The following is a 26,551-nucleotide window of genomic DNA, read 5'->3' as shown; positions in this document are numbered from 1 at the left end:
GAAAACCCCGCGTCATCTATATCAGAAGATTTGTGCTTCCTGGAGCATGCCAAGAAGGACAAACTTCTTGTAACTGGGCCAAAAAAAGGGACAGGTAACCTATTTGTTATCATCCTTGTATACATATACCGAATTTATTTGCATAATCATAGCACTTTTTTGTAAAAAAAATGACACAAATTCAGGGGTGTGATAATTACGCTGGTTCAGTTCTCTGCGAAAAGAAAAAAATTTTTTTTTCATCCCGCAATTGCTGTGGGATGACCACAGGTCAACAAACAGGCAGCTGCCGCTGTAGCAGTGCGGGACACCAAAACAAAAATGGTGGCCAGCGGAGCGAGCTGAACGCCATGCCGAACGCGCCGAATTCGATTTTTTTTTCTCGTGAGTACATTACATGTATTGAAACAGTTCCTTCCATATCAGTAATGAATAATATGGTTAATATTGGCAAGTTTGTGGCAATAATATAGCTATGTCCACTTTGAGGGGACAAACATAGAGATGGGCATGCTTAGGTGACAGTGACATAGAAACACATGGCGGGCATGCTGCAAAAACCATGGCATTTGTCTTCACTACTATCTTAATATGGCACGTTTCCACTAAGGATGGGCAAGTATCTTAGCTATGTTACGAACGTCGGCGTATGAATAGGGTACACTTCTAACGTATCAGTGTAAATGTGGCTACTATCGTTGCTGCTCGCGATTTGTTGCGTGCCCACGAGTGCAGACGTGAGGAATCGAAATGCGCCTTTTTCGTTGTTGACCACAACCATTGTAAAGCCTACAAACAATAAAGCTAAGGCAGGTTTGGTTGTAGCTTTCTTTTTTTTTCATGAAAATGTGGAAAGTGATGAAAGGAATGAAATGGGGTATCTGCTTAAGAATGTTTGGTGCATGCAGACCGTTTGGTATCTCATTAAGAGTCGTTTGCACAGCATTCGACAGCTTCCGACAGGTGATAAGTGCGATCATCATTAGCTAGACTTAGCACACAACTATCACTGCGGCAAGTTCGAGGTGCGTTCATTACACGGGAATGAAAAAAATCAAATTTTGACGACAAGATTCAGGGGTGCGATCGTTTTGCGAGTGCGATCATTATGCAAGTAAATAGAATATGTTTATCTATCCTTAGCATGTGCACTTGCACACAAACAGCAGAACTCTTTTCCTCAAGATGGCTACACACAAATAATTTACTGGAATGCTTGTGGCATTCTACACAATTTAGGCGACATCAGAGCGATAATACAGGACTTTCATGCATGGCTGTTCTGTGTTCAAGAAATGTACCTGAAATCATTGAACACAAACTTCTTAAGCTCTTGTCTCCTCATCTTGGGAACGGTGCTCACAGATGTCGGGCGACAGCGCTCATTACCTCTGAAGTCTCTCCCTTTATAACCAGCCGCCACCAACAACGAACGCATGTGGCGTCACTGCACTGACCCTTTAAAACTAACATGCCGAGGATGACGAGGCCACCTTTGACGAAGATAGGTTCTCCTATCAAAACGTTGGCCAGCCTTTCTGAGGTACCTTATCCCTGTTTACAAATTTTCTACCACAGTGTGCTATTCCATCTGTCAGCCCCTTTCTTGATTTTGGAAAACCAATATGCAGTATTTCATAAGGATCGTGATGACTGATCATGACTGCAGCATGTGGCGTGGCAATTACAGTGAACTCTCACTTGAGTGAACTTCAAGGGAACCAAGGAAATAACCCACTTAACTGAAAGTTCACTAAACTGAATAGTTGCTAGAATATGGAAAAGCATAGGGCACAGCAGACATCAAGTCAAATGTGTGAAATGCAATTTGTAGAGTTATGTAAATCAGTATATATGTATGAAGTGTGTAACAGTTAAATTGCTGCCTATCTTATTTTAAAAAAAAATATCTTAAAGAGCAAGAAGTAACAAAGCTGTCCAGAGAGTCTTATGTTATTGTGCACTTCCTCTGGCACAGCTTGTTGCTGAAACGCAGTCTTGCAGCATTCCAAGGCATCTTACAGCCTATAGTAAAAGATTTGAATCTGCCTCTGCCATTGCATCTTCCTCTTTGCACTGTTCTTTGGGTCAAACACTAGAAACAATGTCCAGATCTGATAGTTCAGCACCAGTAACGAGCTCATTATTGTCACACTGCACATACTAGTCGTCTAACAAAGTGTTGCCAGGGTCCATTGATCAAGTTCATTGAACTGAAATATTCTCTATTCAGAAGTTCATCTAACTGAAAGACTTTTGTACAGAATGTGTAGGAAAACCACCGGGGATTTTCTAAAAGTTTGTTATTCTGAAATATTCGTTAAACTGATGTGTGTACTACTGAGAGTTAACCGTATAGCTCAGAGGTTGGTCACTTGCCAGCACCTACGCCTTCAAACAAATTTAGAGGCAGTAGCTGTTACAGCCATTCTATTTGACAGACTTGTGACAGTGTGCTCGTTGTAAGTCCCACCCGACTTCCACCTGGAGCTTAGAGAATTTGAGTGTCTAGTTAAACAGCTCCCCAAACCGTACATAACAGGTGACACATAATGTGTGTGCACATAACGAGTGACCTCTCATGGCGTACTCACATTAATTATATCACTAACAATGCTAATTGTGCACTAGGATACCTACGCTGCAATTTTTCTGAAGCGCCAAGCCATTTAAAAATATAACTATATCAAACGCAAATTAGATTTAAACTCGGGTGTGCTTCTTTTGTCTGGCATCCGGACTTATGTAACCTTGCAGATGCAATAGAATCTGTTCAGAATCGTTCAACTCACTTTATTTGATCAAACTATTCCCGTACTGCGAGTGTATCACTGAAGAAATCTCATCGCGGCCTTCCTAACTTGCTCATAAGAAGAAAAATATCACGTCTTTGTCTCTTTCATAAAATTTTTTTTCTTGAACCAGTCATTCAAACGTGAACTATTATCACAACCATCGTATTTGTCATCCCACACTGATTACCAGTATAAAGTCGCCATTCCTTTTTGCCATAATAACCTGTTTCAGGATTCATTTATGCCCAAGACTACTAGTTCAGCATGGAAACACTTTCCCAGCACCATTGCCAGCATTGAAGGTGCACAGTTATTCAAGGCTGCTGTCGTTGAACACATCTCAGATTAACCTGTACTGCTATTTGTTAATTCCACTTCCTGTTATACATGTACAATAGTGTTGCTTACGGTATTGTCATTGAAGGCCTCTCTTATTGACCTCTGTTAGAATAACCTGCTCAGTTAATTATTAGTTTTCTATCTTATTTCATATACATATGACAATGTTTCTGTTATTACAATTGTATAAACACAGTTTACCCGCCCCCTCTGTAATGTCCTTTGAGCCCTGAGGGTATTCCAATAAATAAATAAGCGCTTGTCTGCGGGAAAATATGCAGTTTTTACATAGTCTAGTAAACGATTTGTTTACTGCCACAGCAAATGCTTCATACATAGTACAGTGGAACCCCGTTCATACGTTTTTCACCGGACCGGGAAAAAAAACGTAACAGCCGGGAAAACGCAACAGTGAGGAAAGCTCCGAAAATGAATGAAAAAAAGTGCAGCTTCAACTATAGACAATTTATTTCCACAGAGTGCGCTTAGGACCTAAAAAAAAGTCCAGAATTGTGGCTTGCCGTTTCTTTCGCTCGCTAGAAATCACCACACGTTTCTCAATAGCCTGGAAGGCCGCATTGCTGTCAGCGTCGCTGTGAGGTGCGACGTACCTGCGGAGGAGGTCCAGAGCCGCAACGGCTTTTCGAAAGCTACGATTTGGCAACTCCCCGGCATCATGCGGCTCGTGCATCGCAGTCTGCGACTTCACTCGCGACCGAGATCCCATCGATCTCGGCGATGCTCTGACACTCTGACGTCCCGACAACAACATCCACGGCGACGTAGTCGTCGTATGTGACCGCCATTTTGGCTTTTGGCGAGTTTTGGCCGGGCTTGGCTATGGAGCTGGCTGCAAGAAGCCGCACGCCAATTCGATGGCGGCCTCTCGAACTGGCGTGCAGCTTCTTGCAGCCAGTTCCATAGCCAAGCCCGGCCAAAACTCGTCAAAAGCCAAAATGGCGGTTGGAGCGCGTTGCCTACTTTAGCCCAGGCGGGTTCGGGGGGCTAAGTTGCGACGTATCATGCGGGAACGTTTTCACAGCTACGACGTAACAGCGGGGTTCCTTATACATTGGATCCTATGGAAGCTATGCCGGGACCGGATGAAAACGACGTAGCAGCCGGGAAAACGCAGCAGTGAGGAACGTAACAGCGGGGTTCTATCACTTTATAGAAAAAGAATTTGTTTTCTGATGGTATTAATATTTTCTAGCAAACATTCATGAACAATTTCAAAAAGAATTGAATAAAAATGTTTGTAACGAAAACAACAAAACTCTGTAAAAGCATCAATGCTGCTTTGCACGAAGAGAACATAAAAAATTTTGAAATACCATATTTACTCGCATAATGATCGCACTTTTTTGTCAAAATAAGTGATGCAAATTCATAGGTGTGATCATTATGCGGGTTAAATTTCCTGCGAGAAGAAAATTTCTTTTTCATCCCGCGTTTGCTTCGGGATGACAACAGGTCAACAAATAGCCGGCTGCCGCTGTGTGTAGTGCGGAACACCAAAACAAAAATGGTAGCCAGTGGAGCAAGCCGAACGCGCCGAACACAATTTTTTTTCTTCTCGTGAGTACATTACGTGCATTGAAACAGTTTCTTCCGTATCAATAATGAATATCGTTAATATCGGCAAGTTTGCGGCAATAACGTAGCCAGGTCCACTTTGAGGGGATAGAAACACATGGCCGGTATGCTGCGGAAACTGCGGCATCTGTCTTCACTACTATCCTAATACAGCACGTTTCCGCTAAGGGTGGGTGAATATCTTACGTGTGTTACAAGTGTCAGCGTATGAATAGGGTACAGTTCTAACGTATCAGTGTAAATGTGACTACTATTGTTGCCGCTCACGATTTGTTGCGTGCCCACGAGTGCAGATAAGAATAATCGAAAGGCGCCTTTTTTGTTGTTGTTGACTACAACCATTATAAAGCCTACACTTAATAAAGGCAAGTTTGGTTGTACTTCTTTTTGTCATGGAAGTGCGGAAAGTGATGAAAGTAATGAAATGGGGCATCTGCTTAAGAATGTTTGGTGTGTTCAGACCGCTTGGTTTGTCTTGAAGAGTTGTCTTGTCATGCAGCATTCGACAGATGGTAAGCACGATCATTATTAGCTAGACTTGGCACACAACATATAGCTGCAGCATGTTCGGGGTGCGATCATTACATAGGAAATAAAAAAAAATGGAATTCTGACGACAAAATTCAGGGGTGTGATCATTATGCGAGTAAATACGGTATACATTTTGTACAAAAAGCCCATATACAGGCGAAGCCACTTATGACGATATTAGTTTTAACAATGTATCGGTTATAACAATGAGAAGCTGCGGCACCGTGAACATTTATATCTTTTTCATGGTGAAATAACACGCTTACTACAATGCCCCCACGGTGCATTATCGGTTATAACGATGAAGTCTGGCTTTTGGGTGGCCGTGCGGAAAGGTAGTGAAGTGCCAAATCCTTGAAAAAAAGAAAATGAGAAATTCCAGCTGCTAAACGATGGCCCTGACAGCCACCACACTCTCATTTTCCGTCCTTCTTCGCGCGCCTCTCTCCTGTCGCCCTTCCACTCCTCCGAACACGAATGGGCTGTGCCCATAGCTCTTCGCCAAGCCACCCTCTTAGACACGAGAGGACCGCGTCGACTGTGCTACTCCCATATTGCTCACTGGCTCCTAATTCAGCACAGTTCTGCGAACAGCTTAATCGCTCGCATTTGTCTTTGTTGGTTGCGTCGAAATCATTCCTGGCCATGGGGTTTCCCAGCCTCGTTTGACTCGCCGCCAAAATGGAAGATAGCTGATTCGCCCGCTAATCATCGGCAATGCACGACGTTGCCAAGGAACAGTAAGAGCACAACTATAGATATGGAAACTAAGTGCTTCAAACTGATGAGGTGATCGTCGCGAACGTGCTTGCATCGGATAGCGATGGCAACGACGGCAGCGATGACGCAGTTGGGCAGGCTGCCTCAATGTTGTCCTCACAGGAGGCCCGGCAGATGATTCAGTCCCTCTGGTGCTTCATTTTCACGAGCAAGCTTCCGCTGCACTACATGGAGCACTCGAATGCTTCGTGTAAAGTATGCAAGGCTGACGGACGTAGGGTTTTCTCGTGCAAGCCAGTGTGAAGTATGTGGCGAGATGCTTGTGGTAATCTTGCTTCAGAATTTCTTCTGGATTTCTCAAGCTGACAGGCTGCCGCGGCGACCGTCTCGCATTTTTTAAAAGGTCCCCTTTTGGGCCACCAAAGCGATGCTTCGGCAGAGCTCACATGTCGTTTGTCACCCGTGAACCCTCTTTGCAGTCGTTATATCAGTGCCATTCTTTAATGCCGACAACCGGGGCTTCTTACATGCGATCGGAGCACCCAGGAGTAAGTTAAACGAGTCAACACAATCAGCAGCCAAATGGAGAGGAAAGTGGTGGGGAAGAACAGTGGCTTCCCTGCCGTTATAGTTTTCTCACAACAGCTCTGCCATCCCCCTATTTTGATTTTTTCATGCAACCTGGTTATAACTATAATTGGTTATAACAATGGAATGTATGTGGCACCTGAGTGTTGTTATAAGTGCATTCTACTGTACAACATTCCTGCAAGTATAAGCTTTCTATCTGTGGAAGTTCTTCATATACAAAGGAAAATGTTAGCCTTAGTGGATATTGTGCTCGTGTGGCGGCTCTTAGAACTGCCGCATGGCACTGCAGAGTGCAAGAATTGTGCAATGCCGAGGTCCACTCTCGGCCGCCTCCTAGCGCGAAACTCCACTCTTTTTACTGCCACTGGCAAGTGGTCCTGCTCAAACAACATCGATACCCTGCAGATAAGAACTGTGACCTTTAGAACACACCGGATATCTTTAGACCTGAGCACAGCAGTGACGAAACGGTTCTGACTAGAAGGGAGTACGTTTACCTAGCTCAATTAATCACAGGGAACCCTGACCACGAGAAGGAAATTCACAGAAGAATAAAAATGGGTTGGGTCACATACAGCAGAAATTGCCAGCTCCTGACTGGGAGCTTACTGTTAGCATTGAAAAGGAAAGCATACAATCACTGCATTTTACCAGTGCTGACGTATCACGCAGACTTGGAGATTGACAAAGAAGCTTGAGAACAAGTTAAGGACTGCGCAAAGGACAATGGAACGAAGAATGCTAAGCGTAACTTTAAAAGACAGAAAGAGAGTGGTTTGGATCAGAGAGCAAACAGATAAAGACAATATTCTAATAGACATTAAGAGAAAAAATTGCCGCTGGGCAGGTCATGTAATGCGGAGATTAGATTGTGGCGACGAGCGACCGCGTAGACCGGTAAAGTCTCGGGCTCTCGTGGGAGAGGGAAAACCGACACTCGATCTCTTAGCGTTGCATTCTTTTTAATATCCTTTCGGAACGCTAGCCCATGCTGGAGAGTGCCAGCCGCTTGTGGCTTGTGTAGATGCGAGCGTCTATGTGACTCTCATGCAATGCCGATGCTGCTGCTGCTACAGAGGGCTCCCCCCCTAGAGAGGAAGGAAATTCGACGAACGTTGGAAAGTCCACATGACACGGCGTGTCTTGGCGTTGGTCTTGGGTGTCACGTACGGAAGCGGCATCGAAGGATGCAGGAGGGTTGTGTCGCATATTGGTGGGGCCGATGGCATGGATACTTCAATATAGGTGGGTTTGAGACATTCCAGGGCAATTGTGCCTGAGTGGTCGTTGACAGTCACAACAAAAGTCATCGGACAACACTCGAGAACACAATATGGCCCGGAGTAGTGTGGCTGCAAAGGCTTCCGCACGGCACAGTTATGCACGAAAATGTGGGTAGCAGAGGTGAGTGCGGGAGAAATGTGCGGAGATCTTGCTTCTTGCGAGCATGTAGGCATGGGATGCATCTGGCTGAAGAAAGCTTACAGTTTGGCAATGTAGTCGGCAGTTGATGGCGTAGGTGTTTTGGTGGTGGCGACAAAGAAATCGCACGGAAGGCGTAGGTGAGTGCCGTAGACTTGTTCAGCAAAGGAGCAACCTAGGTCGCTTTGAGTGCGGTTCTGATGCCAAGTAAGACGAGGGGCAAATGCAGGACCCGCTTCTCCGGCGATTCATGCGCCATAAGGGAGGCCTTGAGATGCTGGTGGAAACGTTCAACTAGTCTATTGGACTGCGGGTGGTAAGCAGTCGTGCAAAAACGTGTCGTTCCGAGTAGTTTGAGTAGTTCGTTGAAGAATGCTCAGTCAAACTGCCGACCGCGATTGGTGATTATTGTGGATGGGCAGCCGAACCTTGCGATCCATGTAGACACGAAAGCTGCTGCTACAGTGGGCGCTGAGATGTCAGATATTGGCGGCGAGGAGTTACGGAGTCGCCATCTATTGGAAGCGCCTCGCTGGCGTAGTATGAGGGATCACGCGGTGCGCTCCTCATAGGTTTTGCTGTCAGCGCTCACTGAAAACACCATGCGTGAGCTCTCCCGGACATTTCTGTAAGTACTTTCGAAACGAGAGAAGTTGTTTAATGTCTAAATAATAATCTTGGGCAAACTGAAAGCACACAATCGTTTACAGACGCTATCTCTTTACCGAATACGTACAGTGAACGCCACTGCGCGCTTTCGCTGCCATGGAGTCTCCCGAACCAGCGTCTTGCGTGAAAGGTAGGTAAACGCTGAGAGCAGACTATGTGAAATATGTTCTTATAGTGTTTGTATAACTAAATGGAGCGTAATAGAAAGAAGCCTCAATGCAGCGATCGCGCAGATTCGCAGCGACCGACTGTGCGTCTGCATGCTTGTCCGCGCACTGTTTCGCTTTCTCCGCGCGCGCGTTCTCGCACCGCGCCATGAGCTTTAGGCCGTAGAATATGAGCATTTGACAGTATACAAGCAACCATTGTAGCGTGGGAGCTATCAGAGCTGTTCAAAAATAACCTCATTGTAGAGACTTCGACGCCTACAAGGGACTATGATGTGCCGTCGCGATGATTCAATCTTCATTTTTTCTTCTAAATTCTTTGACTTTTCAATATTATTTTTCGAGTTGCGTCGCACTGTATGTTTATCGGTGTTCTCAGCGTACAATTTCCCACTGCTACTTTTTTGTAATCCAGTGCATTAATTCATAACACGAACATGACCATATGCCATGCTTTCTTTAAATGTGCTTCTTACCGCTGCCTTTCCACTCCACTGAACTTGCCAGTATCTATAGCATCGACAAGTTGATAGACCAAACCGTCATAACATTAGTCGTGCAGCAGACTCTGGTGAGCGTCTCAGTGCGCGTTTTCAGAACATCGCAGACCGGGCGCCGTAGCAGAAATCTTCCTCGCGTCTGTGCTTGCTGCATACCCGAGTTGTAGCCGATGACTGTTTGCCGGTTTTATGTTTTGCGAGCCAAGCTTCACGCAGCTTCTTGTCCTGCAGCTACGTGTAAATAAGGCTGACACCGGCCTCTGTTACGTGCGTCCGGCCCTGCGGCACCGAGCAGTAGCCTACCATGTTGCGCGCCTTCAAAGGCAGCCACTACCTAATGTAGTGCTTTCAAGCGTTGTAAAAGAGACACTCGAAGCGGGAAAATTTCGCCACTAAATGAGGACCGCAGCGTACGAGGGAATTCAAACTCGTTTTCAGCTCGCTTCGGCGCTGCCGAAGCAGCCGATGCGGCCGCTATGTCCACGTAATCCCTCCTAGCACGTCACGCCGACGGTGGCGCCAACTTTTCCAGTGGTGGAGCTCGAGGCCAATAGGTGTAGCTTCTGGCCACCGTGTATAGCGGTCGATGCATGTCAGCATGTAGCAGTAACCTTTCGAAGGTGGGAGAGGGCCGATGAGGTCCAGGTGTACGGTGTCAAAATGAGCATCCGGTGGAAGAAAAGACTTGGCAGGCGGAATGGGGTTACACCTGATCTTAGAGCGTTGACACTACAAACAGCAGCGAACCCAATCGCGAACTCGCGCGTTTCACCGAGGCCAAACGAAATGACTGGAAAGGAGCTTCTGTGTCGTGCATATGCCAGGATGCGACAGGTTGTGCACGGTTTCGAAAAGACGTCTGCGAAAGGATGCCGAAATGTATGGTCTAGGTGTGTTGGTAGAAGTGTTGCAGATGACGGACGTACCATCTGGGCTCACAACGACGTCCTCCAATTTCAGGGACGTTGACGAATTCTGGAGTGTACGAAGTTCGTTGTCGTCATGGTTTTGACTGGCGAGTAAGTTGACCTCGATGATGAAAGATTTCGATGTCAACATGGAAATGGCATTGACGCAACTGAATGTCGGCTGGAACGTTGTCGGTGCCCTTGATGTGGCGGAACATTGTTGTAAACTCGGCGATGTAGGAAAGGTGCCGAATCTCGCGGGGCGAGTAACAGGTTGCCGACCGTTTCGTTGAATGCACAAGGGGCTTGTGGTCAGTCAAGACAGTGAATGCACAGCCTTCTAGAAAATGGCAAAAATGTTTGATAGCCAGGTAAATGGCGAGTAATTCACGGCCGAAAACGCTGTAGAGGAACTGCGCAGGATTCAGTTTCTTGGAGAAAAAGGCGAGTGGATGCCACGCATTGTCGATGAATTGCTGCTCAACGGCACCAACGGCGGTGTTTGAAGCGTCGGTCATGATGGCAGTGGGCGCATCCGGCTTTGGGTGTCTAAGCAGCGTGGCCTCGGCGAGGGCAGATTTGACTCTTGTGAAAGCGTCGGTGGCCTCTTCAGTCCACTGAAGCACTTCTTTACGTTTGTTTACCAGTAGAGCATCTAGTGAAGTCATAAGTTGTGCGCAATCGGGAATGAATCGGCGGTAGAAGTTCACAAATCCGAGAAATTAGTGAAGCTTGGTGAGTGTGGCCGGTCAGGGAAGGTTTTCAATGACGTGAATCTTGTACGGCAGTAGTCGAATGCCATTAGCGTCGACGATATGACTGAGGAATTTGAGTTTGGGTTGACCAAATTCGCTCTTGGCGGCGTTGATGACACTTCCTTTACTGGCAAGGCATGAAAACAACAACTGCAAGTGGTGAAGATGTTCTGCTGCAGAAGAGCTTGCGACAAGAAGGTCATCAATGTGTGCAAAAACGAAAGGCAAGCCTCGGGTCACGGAATCGATGAAACATTGAAAGGATTGGCCCGCATTCCGTAAACCGAAAGACATGTGGAGAAATTCAAAAAGACTGAAGGGTGTGGTGATGGCAGTCTTGGGAATGTCTTCTTCAGCGACCGGTAGTTGATGATAGGCGCGAACGAGATCGATCTTGGAAAAGATTGTCGCACTGTGCAACGCTACCGTGAAGTCCTGAATTTTCGGTAGAGGGTAGCGATCAGGAACTGTAATGCTGTTTAATGCACGGTAATTGCCTTATGGGTGCCAGTCTCCCGTCTTCTTAGGCACCATGTGAAGTGGTGATGCCCAATTACTGGAGGAAGGGCGGATGATGCCAAGTTGCAGCATGTGTTCGAACTCCGTGCGAGGGATCTTGCGTTTCTCCGGGGACAAATCCGGGGTCGGAAGTAGACCGGTGGGCCGGAGGTGACGATGTGATGGCACACGTCATGTTGCACCGGTTGCGTCCAGTCCGGCAGGCGCGTCAAAGTGGGAAAGTCGTGTAGGAGCGCAGCGAAAGGTTCGTCCAACGTGGCAGAAGTAGGCGCGATCAGCGATGTGCTTGATGATGGGACGCTGGGAACGGATAGCTGGGTCACGGAATCTATGAGACGGCGTCGTTGGACGTCGACAAGTAATCCGTAGTTGTGCAAGACGTCTGCACCAATGACTGCACGACGGACGTCTGCAACCAGGAAAATCCAGCGAAATGCTCATCGAAGGCCAAGATTTAGCATGACAGAGCTTGACGAGAAAACTGGAATCCTAGTGTCGTTGATGGCTTGCAAAAACAACACAGGTGTCGCTTTTCGGTCGGAGTGGTGGGCGGGGAGAATGCTGACGTCAGCACCTGTGTCAACTAAGAATCGTCCCGTAATTCTGTCCGTCACGTAGAAAAGGCGACTTGTGTGTTGGGCCGGACCACTCATCGCCAGTAGAGGTCAGCTGGTCTGTTTCCCTGCCAAGCGCAGGGACGCTGACAGTGACGAGCATCGTTTCCAAAACGGCGGTGGTAGCAGCAAACGCCAGACGTTGTAGTTGATGTTTCATTGCAGGTGCCAGTGTGTCTTGATTTGCTGGAACTACGGCTGCGTGGGTGATGAGGTGACGTGCAGTGATGCTCCACTCCACAGACAATGCGTTCCAGGCGCTGACACAAGGAGTCGAGCGTAGATTGCGCTGCGGAAGAGCAGGGAAGGGTTTGCGCGGCGATTGTATTGTCACCCGGAGACGATGTCGTGGCAGCGATGGTTGGGGTGGCTACTTCCATGACTTTGTCGGCAAAAGCGGCAATTCCGGTAAGGTCCATGACAGAGGCTGTCGCCAGGACCATTTGCATGTTAGCCGGGAATCGTTGCAAGAACAATTTGCACAACAGTGCATCGTCGATGGATCTCGCGTTGTTTCCGAGCAGCTGTCTCATTCGGCGAAGAAGTTGACTAGGGCGCGGGTTCTTCAGCGGACAGGAGCTGCTGGATGCGAGAACGCTGTGAAGCTGCTGTGCGCTGTAGCAGGGCTGCCTTGAGATTGTCGTAGGCGGCAACAGACAATGGGGAGTTCAACAAATCTGCTACTTCGTCAATGGCGGCGGGCGAGAGTGCTGCGACGGCGTAATGAAACTTTGAGGCTCGAGAGCGGATACCAGCGAATTGTGATTCGGCCTGAAGAAACCACGCCGAAGAATACTGGTCCCAGTACTGTGGAAGGCGGAGAGTGACGGCCGAACAGGAGGGTTCACCGCGTTCCTTGGAAGGGTTCTGGCCTTGAGCTCTCGTAGCATTGGTCTGGTCCATGGTCGTGTCTACCACAGGAGCGTATAGCAGTATCACGTTCGTAGTCATTAAACTGTGGCAACGAGCGACCACATAGACCGGTAAATCTCAGGCTCTCGCAGGAGAGGAAAAACTGACACTCGATCTCTTAACGTTGCATTCTTTTTCATATCCTTTCAGAACGCTAGCCCGTGCCAGAGCATGCCAGCGCGTCAAGCCTCGTGTAGACGCGAGCATCTACATAACACTCATGCGACGCTGATGCTGCTGCTGCTACAAGATAACTGTTGGACCATTAGGGTGACAGAATGGGTACCAAGAGAAGGGAAGCGGAGTAGAGGATGGCAGAAGACTTAGGTTGGGCGACGAAATTAGGAAATTTGCGGGTGCTAGTTGGAATCGGTTGGCACAAGGCAGGGGTAATTGGAGATCGAAGGGAGAGTCCTTTGTCCTGCAGTGGACATAAAAAGTCTCATGATGATGATGATGATTCACTGCATGCTTGGAAGAAGTATTCAAGCTATTAAATAAACTGGGAAGGCTTAGGAGTAAGGATCAGCGGCGAATATCTCGGCAAACTTTGGTTTGCAGATGACATTGTCCTGTTGAGTAACACTGGGCAAGAGTTGCAACAAATGATTGGGGACATTAACAGAGAGAGTGTAAGAGTGGGGTTGAAGATTAATATGCAGAAGACGAAGATAATGGTCAGTAGCTGGGCAAGGAAACAAGAGTTTAGGATAGTCAGTCAGGCAAATTCTATCAAACCTTGTGGGCATACCAAAACACTGAAAAAGGGTGTTGGGTCCACTCTCGTGGTGGCAATTTCTCATGTGGCGTCCCAGTGCAGCTATTAGGTAGGGACGCTGTTCGGTTTTGGACAAACAGCCCTTTCCATGCGTTGAGGTCCCGGAGTGGCTGGGCATGTGACCGACACTGCATTTGTACCTGCTTTACCAGTAGATGCTTGGCGGCAGCTCTAGTCTGCCTTCCCCAGCTGAGGCGGATGCTCTACAACAGGGCTGTCTGTGGTTAGACAAAGGGTGCCCAGAGATCACGTCTAGAAATCTCTATGGGCCTCTTTTCGAAATGCGAATCCGCACAAGAAGCCAAGCACCACGTTGGAGGACGTCGCTCCCCATTAGAAAAACTGAGGAGTTTTCGGACCAGGATTTGTTACAAGTACCCTGCGCATATGAGGCGGGTGCTCTACCATTTCACCACCGCTGCAGTCTCTCACGTTTCCTACCTTCCTGTCCTCCATGGGCGTTTGGGATAGTTCGGTCTGCTTGAGAGATTGTGCAATGAGAAATTGTGCAGCTTTGGGACGTAGCCGGTTGCATAGCAACTACAGCTGACCGACATCCCACTATGCCAGCCACTCCACTGGCTTGGCCACCGCTGTGATTGTGGCTTTCATGTTTCTTATGATCCACAGCAGGCATGGCAATGCATTTAAAGCAGCCAGCCTTCTGCGCATTGTATGCAATGCATTTCTTCTGGGGAATACAGTTAAACCTCGAAACGATTTAAAAGCGGCTGTGGTTAAGCCGCTCTATAAGAGTGGTTCTCATAGCAAAATAGACAACTACAGACCGATTTCCATTTGGCCTGCAATCAGTCAAATAATTGAAAAACACCTGCTCGTAACAATGACCAATTTCCTGAATAAAATAATGTTCTGTCACAAGCACAGTTTGGTTTCATCCAGGGAAAAAGCACTATTTCCCTACTAGAAGAATTTATGGACACTATCTATTCAGCTTTTAATAATAACGAATTCGTATGTGCTCTCTTTTTAGATGCAAGTAAGGCTTTCGATTCCGTTATTCACACATTACTTCTTGATAAGCTGGAAAGAATTGGCTTCACTGGCCCATTTATGATGTTATTGTCTAGTTATTTTAGTAATCGCTCTCAGGTGGTGCACATAGATTACTATTCCAGTACAAAAATAATGTTAAAATCGGATGTTCCCCAGGGGTCTGTTTTATCTCCACTTTTATTTAACCTGTATGTCAGTGATTTGCCTCAATTTGTATCAAAATGCCGCATATTCCAGTACGCCGATGACACTGTCCTTCTGTCAACTCATGCATAATTTAATACATGCATTTATAACCTTCAAGCAGAAGCCACGTCTGTAATGGATTGGTGTACAAGTAACGGAATTGGAATTAATAGATAAAAGACTAAAGTAGTTTGCTTTCATAATCCCCATAAAAAAATTGATCGTCTTGCGCCATATCTTTTTTCACGACTCTAATTGTATAAACTGCAAATGCATACCATTAGAGTTCGCAACTAATGTAAAATATTTAGGCATCATGTTTGATTCTGGTATGACATGGAACACTCATTTTACAGGTATTAGCAAAAAGCTACATATAGTATCCTGTCTTCTGTATAACTCTAGATACCTGTTCCCGTTTTCTGTCAGAAAAGTCATTTTTCACGCACTTGGAGTACAGCTATCTTAGATACGGAATTACCATGTTTTATCAGTGTTCGTTTACGTGGCGTGCAAAATTTAATTCTATTCTGAAATCTGTTCTTTGAAATGTTGCATACAATGAGACCATTCCCCCTAATAATAATCTATTTTCCTTTTTGCAGTTACCCTCATTAGAAGCATTATATTTTCAAACTGTGGTGATAAAACATTTTTGGAACAGTGATTTTCTTTTTCCGTTGATTCCTGTCAGACCACTGAGACACTATATGTTCACTACCCCGCGGTTTTATAACCGTTTTGGTCGTTATACCAGAAAATATTATGTTCCTAACATTTTTCATTCTTTACCCACTGAACTGTACTCTATCTCATCAAAACGGACACTCAAACTGTACCTAAAAACCAATTATTCTTCTGTTTAGTTGTCATTAGAGCCCGTGGTATAGTTTTGATTAGTTTCGTTTAGTCTAGATTGCTGTGTATCCTTGTTTGTTTCACTTTATATCTTTTGTAGCTTGCGTTTGCTCGTAGCTTACGTTTTGTTTGTGGTACTTTGCTTTTGTGTTGTAGCCTCCTTTTGCATTTTAGTTTGCTTTTGTTTTTGTAAATTGCTTCAGTTTATAGCTTGCTAACCTTGCTTTATTTATTTATTTATATATATATATATATATTTTAGTACTTGTCGCTAACTGCCGGGTACAGCCCAACAAGCCTTCATGGCTTGAGCTGACGGTCTTTTTTTATGTGTAATATTTTCATGAAATAAAGGATATTATTATATTATTATAATGAACTTCATTATAACAAAATTCTTGATATATAACGATATATTTAAAGTTTTATAACTTTTTGTCCAGAGAACACCATGTATTTAGAACCTAAAATTAAAGAAGTGGGTTTTTGCACGATTTTAATATAATTAAATTTTATTGCTGCCATGAAGAAACACCGAGACAATAACTGGAAACTTCCACGGACACAGATGGTCAAATGGTGGAATTAACAAGTGGCTGCTTCCGAACGCGCCTCTCAAATCACGAGCCATGTGACCAAGAGCAACTTCATGTTCCATGTAAAGTCCAGGTGGGATAAGGTACTGCCACACTATACATGCTGTATGGTTTGAATGTGAGTGGAAGTGTGCAGGGGTGAGCTGAGAGCGATGGTGACTTGATGAGCACTGTCTCCTCTCCGTGCGAGCGAAGGGAAAGGGAATGGGTAGTGAGTTCACGGTAATGCAATCAAGTGCGAAGGAGGGGAGAAAATCTGGGCCAGGGTTGCGTGCGTCTCGTTTTCCAGCGCGGTCATAGCAGCACATGGCTGTCAGCGCGGCTGAGTGTACATGCTTCCCGCACCCTGTTGGAGAGTTAATCTGCAGGGTGTGGAAAGAGTCGGTATGCCAAGGTGTCATGGCATCGTGCGCTGTCTTCCCACGCGTTTAGTACTGAAGCTTGCGTAATCTCGAATTTCAGAGATGTGTTGAAGCGAGAGGCAGAAAAAGCATTCGCTTCCTCCCTGGCAGCACTTTTCATAATCATCCCATTCTGTGTGACATTATCAGCCACGAGAGCGGAGTGGACGCAAAAGCGTGACTGGCTTCGCTTTGTACCACTGATGCAAAGACATCGTTGACACGATATGAAACCGTATCTTTCGTCACCAACTGTCAAATTCAGCAAAAGGAATCTTTTTCTCACTGGAATTTGGGTTCAGCAATTGCCCAATAATCCGAAAAATTTTGCTGCCCCTTTCGTGTTGGAAAAATTCATCAGCTAATGTACTTATTTGTTTGAAAGGTAAAATTTCAATATACTTTACCAACCATGATCGTATCATCGAGGTTTTACAGTGTGCGTACCACTGTCGTCGCCCCACTCAACGCACATATGGGAGCGAGCGGCCCTCGTGGCTGTCAGTGCCACGAAACGGAACTGATTGGGATTTTCTCGAATCCATCCGATGCCGCCTGGTGGCACTGACAGTCACGAGGGCCGCTCGCTCCCACATTTGCGTTGAGTGGGGCGACGACAGTGGCACATAATTTGGTGTGTGTATAAATGATAGGTCAATACGAAAAACCAGGCAGACAGCTGCTCTTACTGTTCCACAAAAGCATTTTCTTTTTCACAGTATCTGCCTGCACACATTTAGCCTTATTTCACCTACATTTTCTCTTTGCAGGGTAATATTTGCCAACTTCAGATTGTGAAGTTTCTGCGCTTGCATTTTTTATATACGCCTGAGTTTTAATGGGACTAGCTCGTACTATCCCTCATGATCATGCAGGACTATAAATCATCCTAGTAGTCTGCTCCTGTGCTCCTTAGTCAAAAAATAAGAAATGTAAGAGCTGTTTAAAAAAAACTGCAAGAACAGCTTGCAACTTTGCCTGGCTTTACAAGGCTGCATGTCTGGTTTTGCTGTAAATGAAAATGATAAAATATTAAGAAATGAGCTAAACACTAGCAACTTTACAAGTGTAACTGTTATTTGTTCAAAGATAGCCAGATGCATAATACAGCCTTTTCTAAATTTGCATGTGCGGTTATTTCCACTGCACATTTGCCCAGCTATGGTATCGGAATTTGCAGTTAAAGTAAAGACGAGGCGCTAGCTACTCATGGTGAGGCTTGTCTCACGTGCATGGTTGAGTCGCAAGACCCTCGCCTGACATTTTCTGGGTCGGAAGACGAGCAAACTGCGCTCATATGCAATTTTTGCAAAAATGCATAAAACTGCCATTAGTTTGGAAACTGCCTCGCAGTAAAGCCAGCTTTACAATCATGAAACTGGTTCATTGTGTGTAACACAGTAAACCAAAGCCAATGAACCAAAGCCCAGTGAGCGGTTCTAAACATCCTGGGCTGGTGCAGGGCGACTGCTGCAGCTTATCCAGCAGGGCCAGCTTTCACTGGAGTGGGTGCGCCTCCTGGTGCTGGATGAGGCCGACCAGCTGCTTGGGGAGGGGTTCCAGGAAGACCTCAGGTGGGTGCTGGAAGAGCCGCAATTGCTGGCACCCTTGCAATGCGAACACTGCCGCATCTGTTTTGTCAGAGTGTGTGTGATATGTGTTATCACATTTGTGTCATTGGACAGGGTGGGCTCACATTATCAGGGTCTTTACACATATAGAATGTTGCAGCCACATGCAGGACATGCATGTCCTTTAAATGTGTACCCATCGGAACAAATTACTCTGGAACATTCTCAAACTTGAGCAGCTATATCGAGTTAACCTAGAAGGTACAACGATGTCCCCAAACTAGGGCAGTGTGTCACAGCCATGTCATTCAATTAAGCATGTACTTACTGAGCTTCTTGCTATTGCCATGGCTGAATGGTACCGTGGTTTACGAATTCGCCCAGTAAAACATTTGCCTTCCAAGATCATGATTTAGCTGTCTGCCTGCCAGCCAATGCTCATCACGAACATGTGGCGATATGCACGTGTTGAACTTGTGGGGTCTTAATGTCTCACAGGAGTACCGACCACCGCGGGTTCGAGCTTAGCGAGCCACAGGGCCGCGTCAGCCGTCAGCCTCTAGCGCCGCTGCGCGCGAGCTCAGGCCACAAGAGGCTACCGAGTGATGCACGCAAGAACACAGTGTTGCCCTAAGTTGACGGAAACCGTTTATTGTATCCGGTGACACTCGACACTGCACAAACGCCCAGTACATACATGCTTCCTCTCGTCTGCCGACACCTTTGTGACTAGGACTGAGCTCACGCACGGTGCCTTCACCCGTGCGGGGAGTGCGTACCTCATGTTGATCCTATCCCGACGCTAAGCCAAAGAACGGGTGCCTAGTGCTTGCGCGAGGTCATACCACGCCGAGCCACACTTATCGGAGGCCCAAGCCGAAGAAGATTGCCCGAGCTCTCGTGAGTTGGCCCATCGGTTATCGCGAGAGGAAGTAGCATAGCTGCCGGGACTTACCGGCGTGTCTCAGCTTGGGGGGGGAGCCTGTGCTCGCAGTGACGTGCTACAGGCACGTCGCTGTGCCTGTAGACACTGGGCTCCGTTGCGACTGTATTTTCTGCCCTTGGTGCGGGACCTCTTTGGTTCCCCGCCGTCCCGAGTCTGGAGGTTTGTGCAGCGTTGGGTGCCGTCGGTCACAATAAACGGTTTCCGTCAACTTAGGGCAATACTGTGTTCTTGCGTGCATCGCTCGGTAGCCCCTTGTGGCCTGAGCTCATGGGCAGCGGCGCTAGAGGCTGACTGCTGACGCGGCCCTGTCGCTCGCTAAGCTCGAACCCGCGGTGGTCGGTACTCCTGTGAGACATTAAGACCGCACAAACTGAAAGTTTGAAAGCTAATTTGCATGTGACTACTGCTGTCCGATAATTTTGTACACTCGTGAAATGAGACAGGAGTACTTGCAAAGGCTAGACAGATTAGTTAGACAAGTGTTTCAGGGTCCCTTTAATGTGACCTGTTTAAAATGCACGCTAATTGGAGGACAGTTTCCTATGTGGAGAAGCACACTATTCATGTCATTGAAACCTGATAGGGTACCCTCATGGCTTGATAGAACATGGTTATAACGGCGTGTTTTGAAAACAGGACACGGATAGAAAGCACAGAGGACAGTCGCAGAGAGGACAGTGCTTTTTTCTGTGTCCTGTCCTCAAAACGCGCCGTGCTAACCGTGTTCCATCAAGCCAACAACCAACTAGCATATCTAAGTCTCTTAATCGCTACCCTCATGGCACTAGGCACCACTGAAGCTCACGCACACACACATGCATGCACATGCACATTTGCACGGTTTGAACTGGTCATGAAGAAGGGCCTGTAAATAATTATTCGGGGCAATTTAGACAAGCTAAGCTTTGTATTGTAACTCGACAACCCGCTAAAAGCACAAAAAAATGGGACACAAAAATTTTTTGTTGTCAGTACTGCGGCACTCCTTTGACATAGTACGGGTGGTGAGGTCTTATGGAGTCGCCATCTGTTCGAAGTGCCTCGCTTGAATAGTGTGAGGGACAACACAGGAGCCCTCCTGGACATTTCTGTAAGTACTCTCGCAGCGACGGGTGTTTTTACTGTCGCAGTAATAATCATGGGCAAACGGAAGGCACAGGATGGTTTACAGATGCTATCTCTTTAACGAATACATATAGTTAACGCCTACTTCGTGCAGTCGCTGCGATGGAGTCACCCAAACTGGTTTCTTTCATGAAAAGTAGGCACTTGCTGAAACAAAATTATGTAAAGTATGTTCTTATAGTGGGCTGTCTGTGTGATGAAATGAAGCATAACAGAAACTTTCTTCATCCATTGCTTTCAGTGTGATAAGATTGGTCGCTAAAACATTGGAGTGTGCCCCTCTCCAAAATTTTACCAGAATCCCTGAATCTGCCGATAGAAGTCATTCTGATGGTGAAGCAAGGAAAGAAGGGTATGTGCTTCAGGCAAGTTTTTACACAAGCAGGTTCCTGAACCAGGCGAAACCTGCAATACCACTGTTGCTGGATATATCACTGCGGTCTAGAAATGATGTGTTGCCTGTCAGTATTTGCCGTGCCAAGTTTGTTGGTGGTGGTTTGCTGTATCTAAAGGTAAGTCATCTTTAATAAAAGGCTCTGAAAAGGTATGTGCTCAGGGCAAGATTTTTCTGTAAGTGCAAGCTCTTCCTTACTTTCCCCCCTTTTTTCACTTTGGTGTTGTTTCTTCAGAATTTTACAAATTTTAAACTTCATGGGTTGGCTGACATGAACTTGTTTGATATGTTATTCTGTCTTTCTGTCTCCTCGTGAAAGAGTCGAAGAGTCCCACTGGCAAACATCAGCTACATTAGGGCATATGTCCACTCCACTGTTCGTGCAGGAAGCTGTGGGCATCGCTACCAGAGAGGCGGCAAGTGGTGGCGACTAGTGCTACCTACCCCCCAGAAGTGGCACGCGTCCTAGAAGAAGAGCTGCTTCACAAGCCCATGGTTGTTCGTCTGGGAGCAGACACACCTGCTCTGTTGGGTGAGCACTGTTGTCTCCAATGAGCTTAATGTTGATTCCGAAAACCAAAATTGCACATACCATATTGTGACTCGCAGAAGGCTTGCACTTTTACAGCAAAGCTGTATGTCGCTAGGATCCCATGATTCTTTCGCATTCAACAACGGCTCACACTCCCGTAAGCACTTGTAGCCATGAAAATATGCATTGTTCAGAGTTCGTAGGCTCATAGCCTCATGAGGCAGAGGCTACAAGCACTCAGCAAAGTGAAGTGAACGGTGCGCAAGTTCTTTGGAATCATGCATACAACGTACAGAACAGCATGCATATCAATAGACACCAAGCGCAAAACAAGCATCCAAACCATATAATTGATGATAAGGCACTCGTGATAGCAATGCAAAGCACGTAGCGCTCCCCGCAAACATTTTGCACAAGCTGCACCGGCGACGGCAGCTTGTGACATGAGGAGTGGCGTCCCTAGCCTTTCATAAATAAAACAACCAGCCTTGCAACTAATTCAGGGTGTCTACCAACCGGGAAAACCGGGAATTCTCAGGGATTTTGAGTAGTCTGGAAAAACTCAGGGAAAACTCTGGGAATTTGTGCTTCTATCAGAGAAGATTAGCTGTAATGTTATTGAAAGGGTCGAAAGTGGAGGTAATGCTGGCTCGAGTAACAGCAGGAATCGTAATGAATCGCCTTTGACGCCCTGTCGTCGGCTGGAGGAGTTTCCAGTGTACAGTCAACGACCGACTTTCCGGATTCCCGATAATTTGGACGGCTTTGCAGCACCACCACGTACCCTATAGAGTCAGTGTATCAGAACGTCTTAAATTTCTGACGCAAGAACTCTTCGCCGTCCGATTTTCTGGAGGTTTTGCCGTGACCGCAGGTCCAAAACGGCATTAATCAAAGCCACCACTGCTGCCATATTGATTACCTTGCCGCCTGGAACCGGTGCTCTCGCATGCAGATCCGCTGGCAGCCGTAGCCACCATGGCGGCAACGCTAGGCCTAGTTGCTTCGACGTTCACTATGAAGCTTCTTGGCGTTGGTTGTCGTGTTTTTTATTGAAAGAATTCGCTGCTGTCAGCAATGGCATGGACTCCGCCTTTGTGGTCCTCGCGATTGGCTTAGAAGCTTGGAAAGCACAGTGCGTTGCATAATGCCGCTTCCCGAAAGTCAGCTTCACCTCCATACACAAATGTTACATGGTGAAGCATACGCAAAAGTATTGCAGTGAAGCATAACAAGCATGGGAAGAGGCTATTGCTGCGGGACACAGTATGTATTCGTTAATTATACACGCGTGCACCCGGTATTTCTTGTCACAATACGAGCACCGATATGCATAATACATGTACCGGCCGGCCTTCAGAGCATTTTCGAATGTGCCTTTGGTGGTTTGAGCCCTTAAGGGTACTAAATGACATGCATTAATTTTTTCCAACTTGTCTATCTTTCTGACGTTTTTGCGGCCTCTAGGGAGTTCGAAAAATCGGACGTGGACTGTGCAACTGACTAAGAAGATGCTTCAAGCGGTCTGCGGGGCGAACGAGTGGTGGAGGGAGGACAAGAACAGAAAGGACCTACGCATTGAGGAATGAACGGGAAAGGAAGCGTGCTGCCGCCATTTTGAAGGAGCTTGAGCTCAAAAAACAAATTGTTGGCTGATGCTGAGATGCAGGTGTCCCTCATACAAACCAAAATAAGCTCTTCAAAGCAGTGAAACACAACACTGAGGCGTTGTTCGTGGGCTGAGAGTATGTCAGGACAGTTGAGGTTGAGTTACGAGCTGTTGAGAGAGAATCTCAATTGTGACAATGTTCGGGCCTCATACCACTGAGCTTGCTATCAGTTGATAGAAGTGGCTCATATTCGAAAATATTTGCTTCCGTATGCGTCTCCCTTTTATTCGTATTTGAGAATGTCTGACTCAATTTGCAACTTTTTTCGAAGACATCTTATTTGCTCTGCATTTTACTAAACCCTCCCTTCTATTCTCTTTTTGAATAGCATAAACACTACTCTTTAGTATTCAAATTAAACTAAGTCGTTTTTCTTTGAATTCTTTTGTATATTCTTTTGTACGCTTACTAGAAGGTGACAGCATCGGGCGATATGGTTTCAGCCCATCTTGACATAAAGCATAGTTCTGCATCACTCAGGGAATTTCGGAAAGGCGCTCAGGGAAAACCTGGAAAACTCGGGGAATTTGGAAATGTCAACTTGGTAGACACCGTGTAATTTCAATGTTTTGTAGCACTGCTGTGGCTGGCGGCGTGCTGTCAAAATTACCATCGCTCCCATTCCTACCATTATTCTGAAATAGCGCTACTACCATTACTCTAAAGCGTTGCATACTCCCCTCACCACTTGTAGTGGTGGTGGTTTTCTAGTCTCACTGGATATCCACTTTTGCAAGGACGAAATGGTGAGTTCTTTTTTTGTGCAAAATTGGTGCGAAGTAAAAAATGCGAGGGTGCAATAATCTCTAAAGAGGGCATCAGTTGTATTATTTGGTGCACACCGTATTTACTCGATTGTAACATGCACCTGTTTGCCATAACCCTAAAGAAGGAGTCCTTTACAGAACTGCGCACCTCATTATTTCATACAGAAATACAACTTTCTCTCATTTGGAAAGACAAGCATTTAATCCCAATGCACTAAAGTTGTGATAAATAAAAAAAATAGCAGTTTCGTCCGAAAGGCGAAGCATCGATTGCAATAGCAAATTAGTAGACAGCTATATGAAAAGTAAGGATAGTACCTTTATCGGCCGTATAAACTTTTAAACATTCGCTTACTAACTAAATTAACAAGCGTGGTGTCACGCGCAGAAGCACACATACTTGTTGAGTGAGCAGGGCTGCTCACTCAATGACTGCGGCAACTTTTATCAGAAGGCTGGAGGGAGAAAGTGCAGTAGCAGGAGCAAGCGAATTGACCTTTGTGCGGCCTCTCGCTTCAAAGTCAACTAAGCGACGAGAACACAGCACAATGCGCCTAGATGCTTACACTCTGTCTCCATCACAGATCACTTTCAAGGTTGGGGCTGTGCAGCCGAAACCTTAAGCAGCCACCACCAGAGAGAAATGCTTCTGCTGTTTGCTCCAGTCGTGCGCATAAGGGAACTCTGAATGCCCCTAATGCGGCCCGATTTCTCTCGGTTTCCGTACACGTGATAACTTTCCTTTTATTCGCTGTGTGAGTGATGAACACTTGGCATGTCTTCGCAGTCGGTTCGTCCATGCTGGTAGAGCAAACGCAGAAAGCAGGAAGACAGATGGTGGACTAAATTAAGCACATGTACTACAGCACATGGAGGAAACTGTGGCAGCTAGGCTCGAAGCGTGTTTGAGGCGGCCATTTTGAAATGCCGATGGTGATATGATAACAAAGATTTAGGGTTGTACTCGATTTTAAAACGCACACAATTTTTTAACCCATTTTGTCGGGAAAAAAGTGCTCGTTAGATTCGAGTAAATACAGTGTCGCATTTATTTGTCCCAAAATTTTCGTTGGTGCCTCTTATACAGGTACAACTTATGCTGGCCGTTTTTGCAAAAACTGCGAAAAATTTCTGAAAGCAGAATGCTCAAGGTCAAAATGTGATCTTTTAAAAACTGAATTATCGAAAATGGCAGATGTCAGAAAACAGGTTACCCATTCTAATTTCTGCACTAATTAGTTAAATGCAACAATGAATCTAGTGCATCTACACGGGTGCTGAAAATGTAAAGTTTGTAGCTTGTGACGAGGTGATCTTGTATCAATATTCAAATTGTGCGAAAAGTTCTAGGCCCTGCAGCACAAGAAAAGTTTCTCCCCTTTTCTGCTGGGAAACTGAGACTGGGTGCTTTAAGAGTGCAGGAAAGCACATTCACAGGAAACTGTTCAATTCATGGAACTGATACAATAAATAACCAAAAGGGTACCACAATTTTTACATTTACAAAAAGCTCGACTTAGTTATCATCATCGTAATCATCAGTTGTCCGTGCAAAAAGTCACAGGGCTTCCGGCTTCCGATGGCCATTTTGCTCTATTGTGCATATATTATATGTACATGCGTTCAGGCTAAATTGTTGTGATCATTTGTGTGTTTGCCTCGAGCACGCTGCGCCGCAGAGGCAATGCCAGCATCGTACTTAATGTGAAGTAGAAGTTATTCAGACGCCGAGGACGTTTACCCAGCAAGGCTGCCAACTGAAGTTGCTGAAATTTTTGTCAGTGCGTCGGAGAACGAGGCCTTTGGTGGTTTTGAGAGAGCAGCAATAAATATTGGTTTACTATCCCTAAGAGGAGTGTTGGTTGAAGGTTTTTTTCTGCTGAAATTTTCAGCTCATAAAAATATTTTTAATGAAAATTCAGTAACCTGATATGGGTAAGTTTGACATTTCGCTGAGTGCACACCTGTGTATCGTTTCATTATGTTGACCAAGTTAAAATAGGTGTAACTTACATACCAATTTTTTCTTCGAAACTGGGGAAAGAAGGAGGTGACCTATACAAAGGTGTGACTTCTGATCTGAAAAATTCAGTGAAAAACTTTAATTTTCAGTCTGCAGCTGGCCTCAGTTGCTGCATGCCGAATGAATTTCAGGAGACTGGGCTGAACTGGTTACAAACTGTGTTTATTTCTCATCGAAGATATACAGGTACATCACATGCGAATCTTTTCAGTTGTACTATTAGGGTGAGAACTGTTGTTGGGAACCCACTGCTTGAGAGGCTTCCCTGGCCTTCACGCTCCTCCACGCCTGTCCCTTCTCAAGCTGTGCATCGGGTCAAAATGTGTTAGGGCACAGAGTGCTCAGCTTGTGTTCTCATAATGTCTTCTTGCGTTCCTCTATTGCTTTGATTAATATACCACACTTACATCAACCACTAGCATCATGTTGACAAGGTTAATAGCCTGTAGAAGTTGAAAAACACTGGACCAATTTAAGGAAACTTGCCATGCAGTTGGGCTAGCTGATTCTGTCCTGGATGACATCTCAGAGTGGCCCTGCAGCCTTCACTGTTGGTGCTCATAAAGGGCACTAGGTGTGAAACAAAGCAGAAGTGGCCAGGTTTCAGAGCAGAGTTTTCGGGCAGTTTAAAGAGCTCCTCACCAGGTCT

At 46.0% G+C, this 26,551-nt stretch overlaps 1 protein-coding gene across 2 annotated transcripts in view; it reads left to right on the top strand.

The window, feature by feature from the left end:
• LOC142584708 (putative ATP-dependent RNA helicase DDX20) overlaps positions 1-26,551 on the top strand; it is a 152,023-nt gene that overhangs the window by 23,386 nt on the left and 102,086 nt on the right. For both annotated transcript variants that reach the window (XM_075694915.1, XM_075694916.1), the window contains exons 4-5: positions 18,337-18,448; positions 21,297-21,442. In XM_075694915.1, the coding sequence (XP_075551030.1) occupies positions 18,337-18,448; positions 21,297-21,442 (258 nt within the window). The remainder of the gene's footprint in view (positions 1-18,336; positions 18,449-21,296; positions 21,443-26,551) is intronic.

The sequence above is a fragment of the Dermacentor variabilis genome, chromosome 6, assembly GCF_050947875.1.
Source record: "Dermacentor variabilis isolate Ectoservices chromosome 6, ASM5094787v1, whole genome shotgun sequence".
NCBI lineage: Eukaryota > Metazoa > Arthropoda > Arachnida > Ixodida > Ixodidae > Dermacentor > Dermacentor variabilis.
Note: the sequence above shows the minus strand (reverse complement) of the source record. Positions and strands in the feature narration are given on the sequence as shown.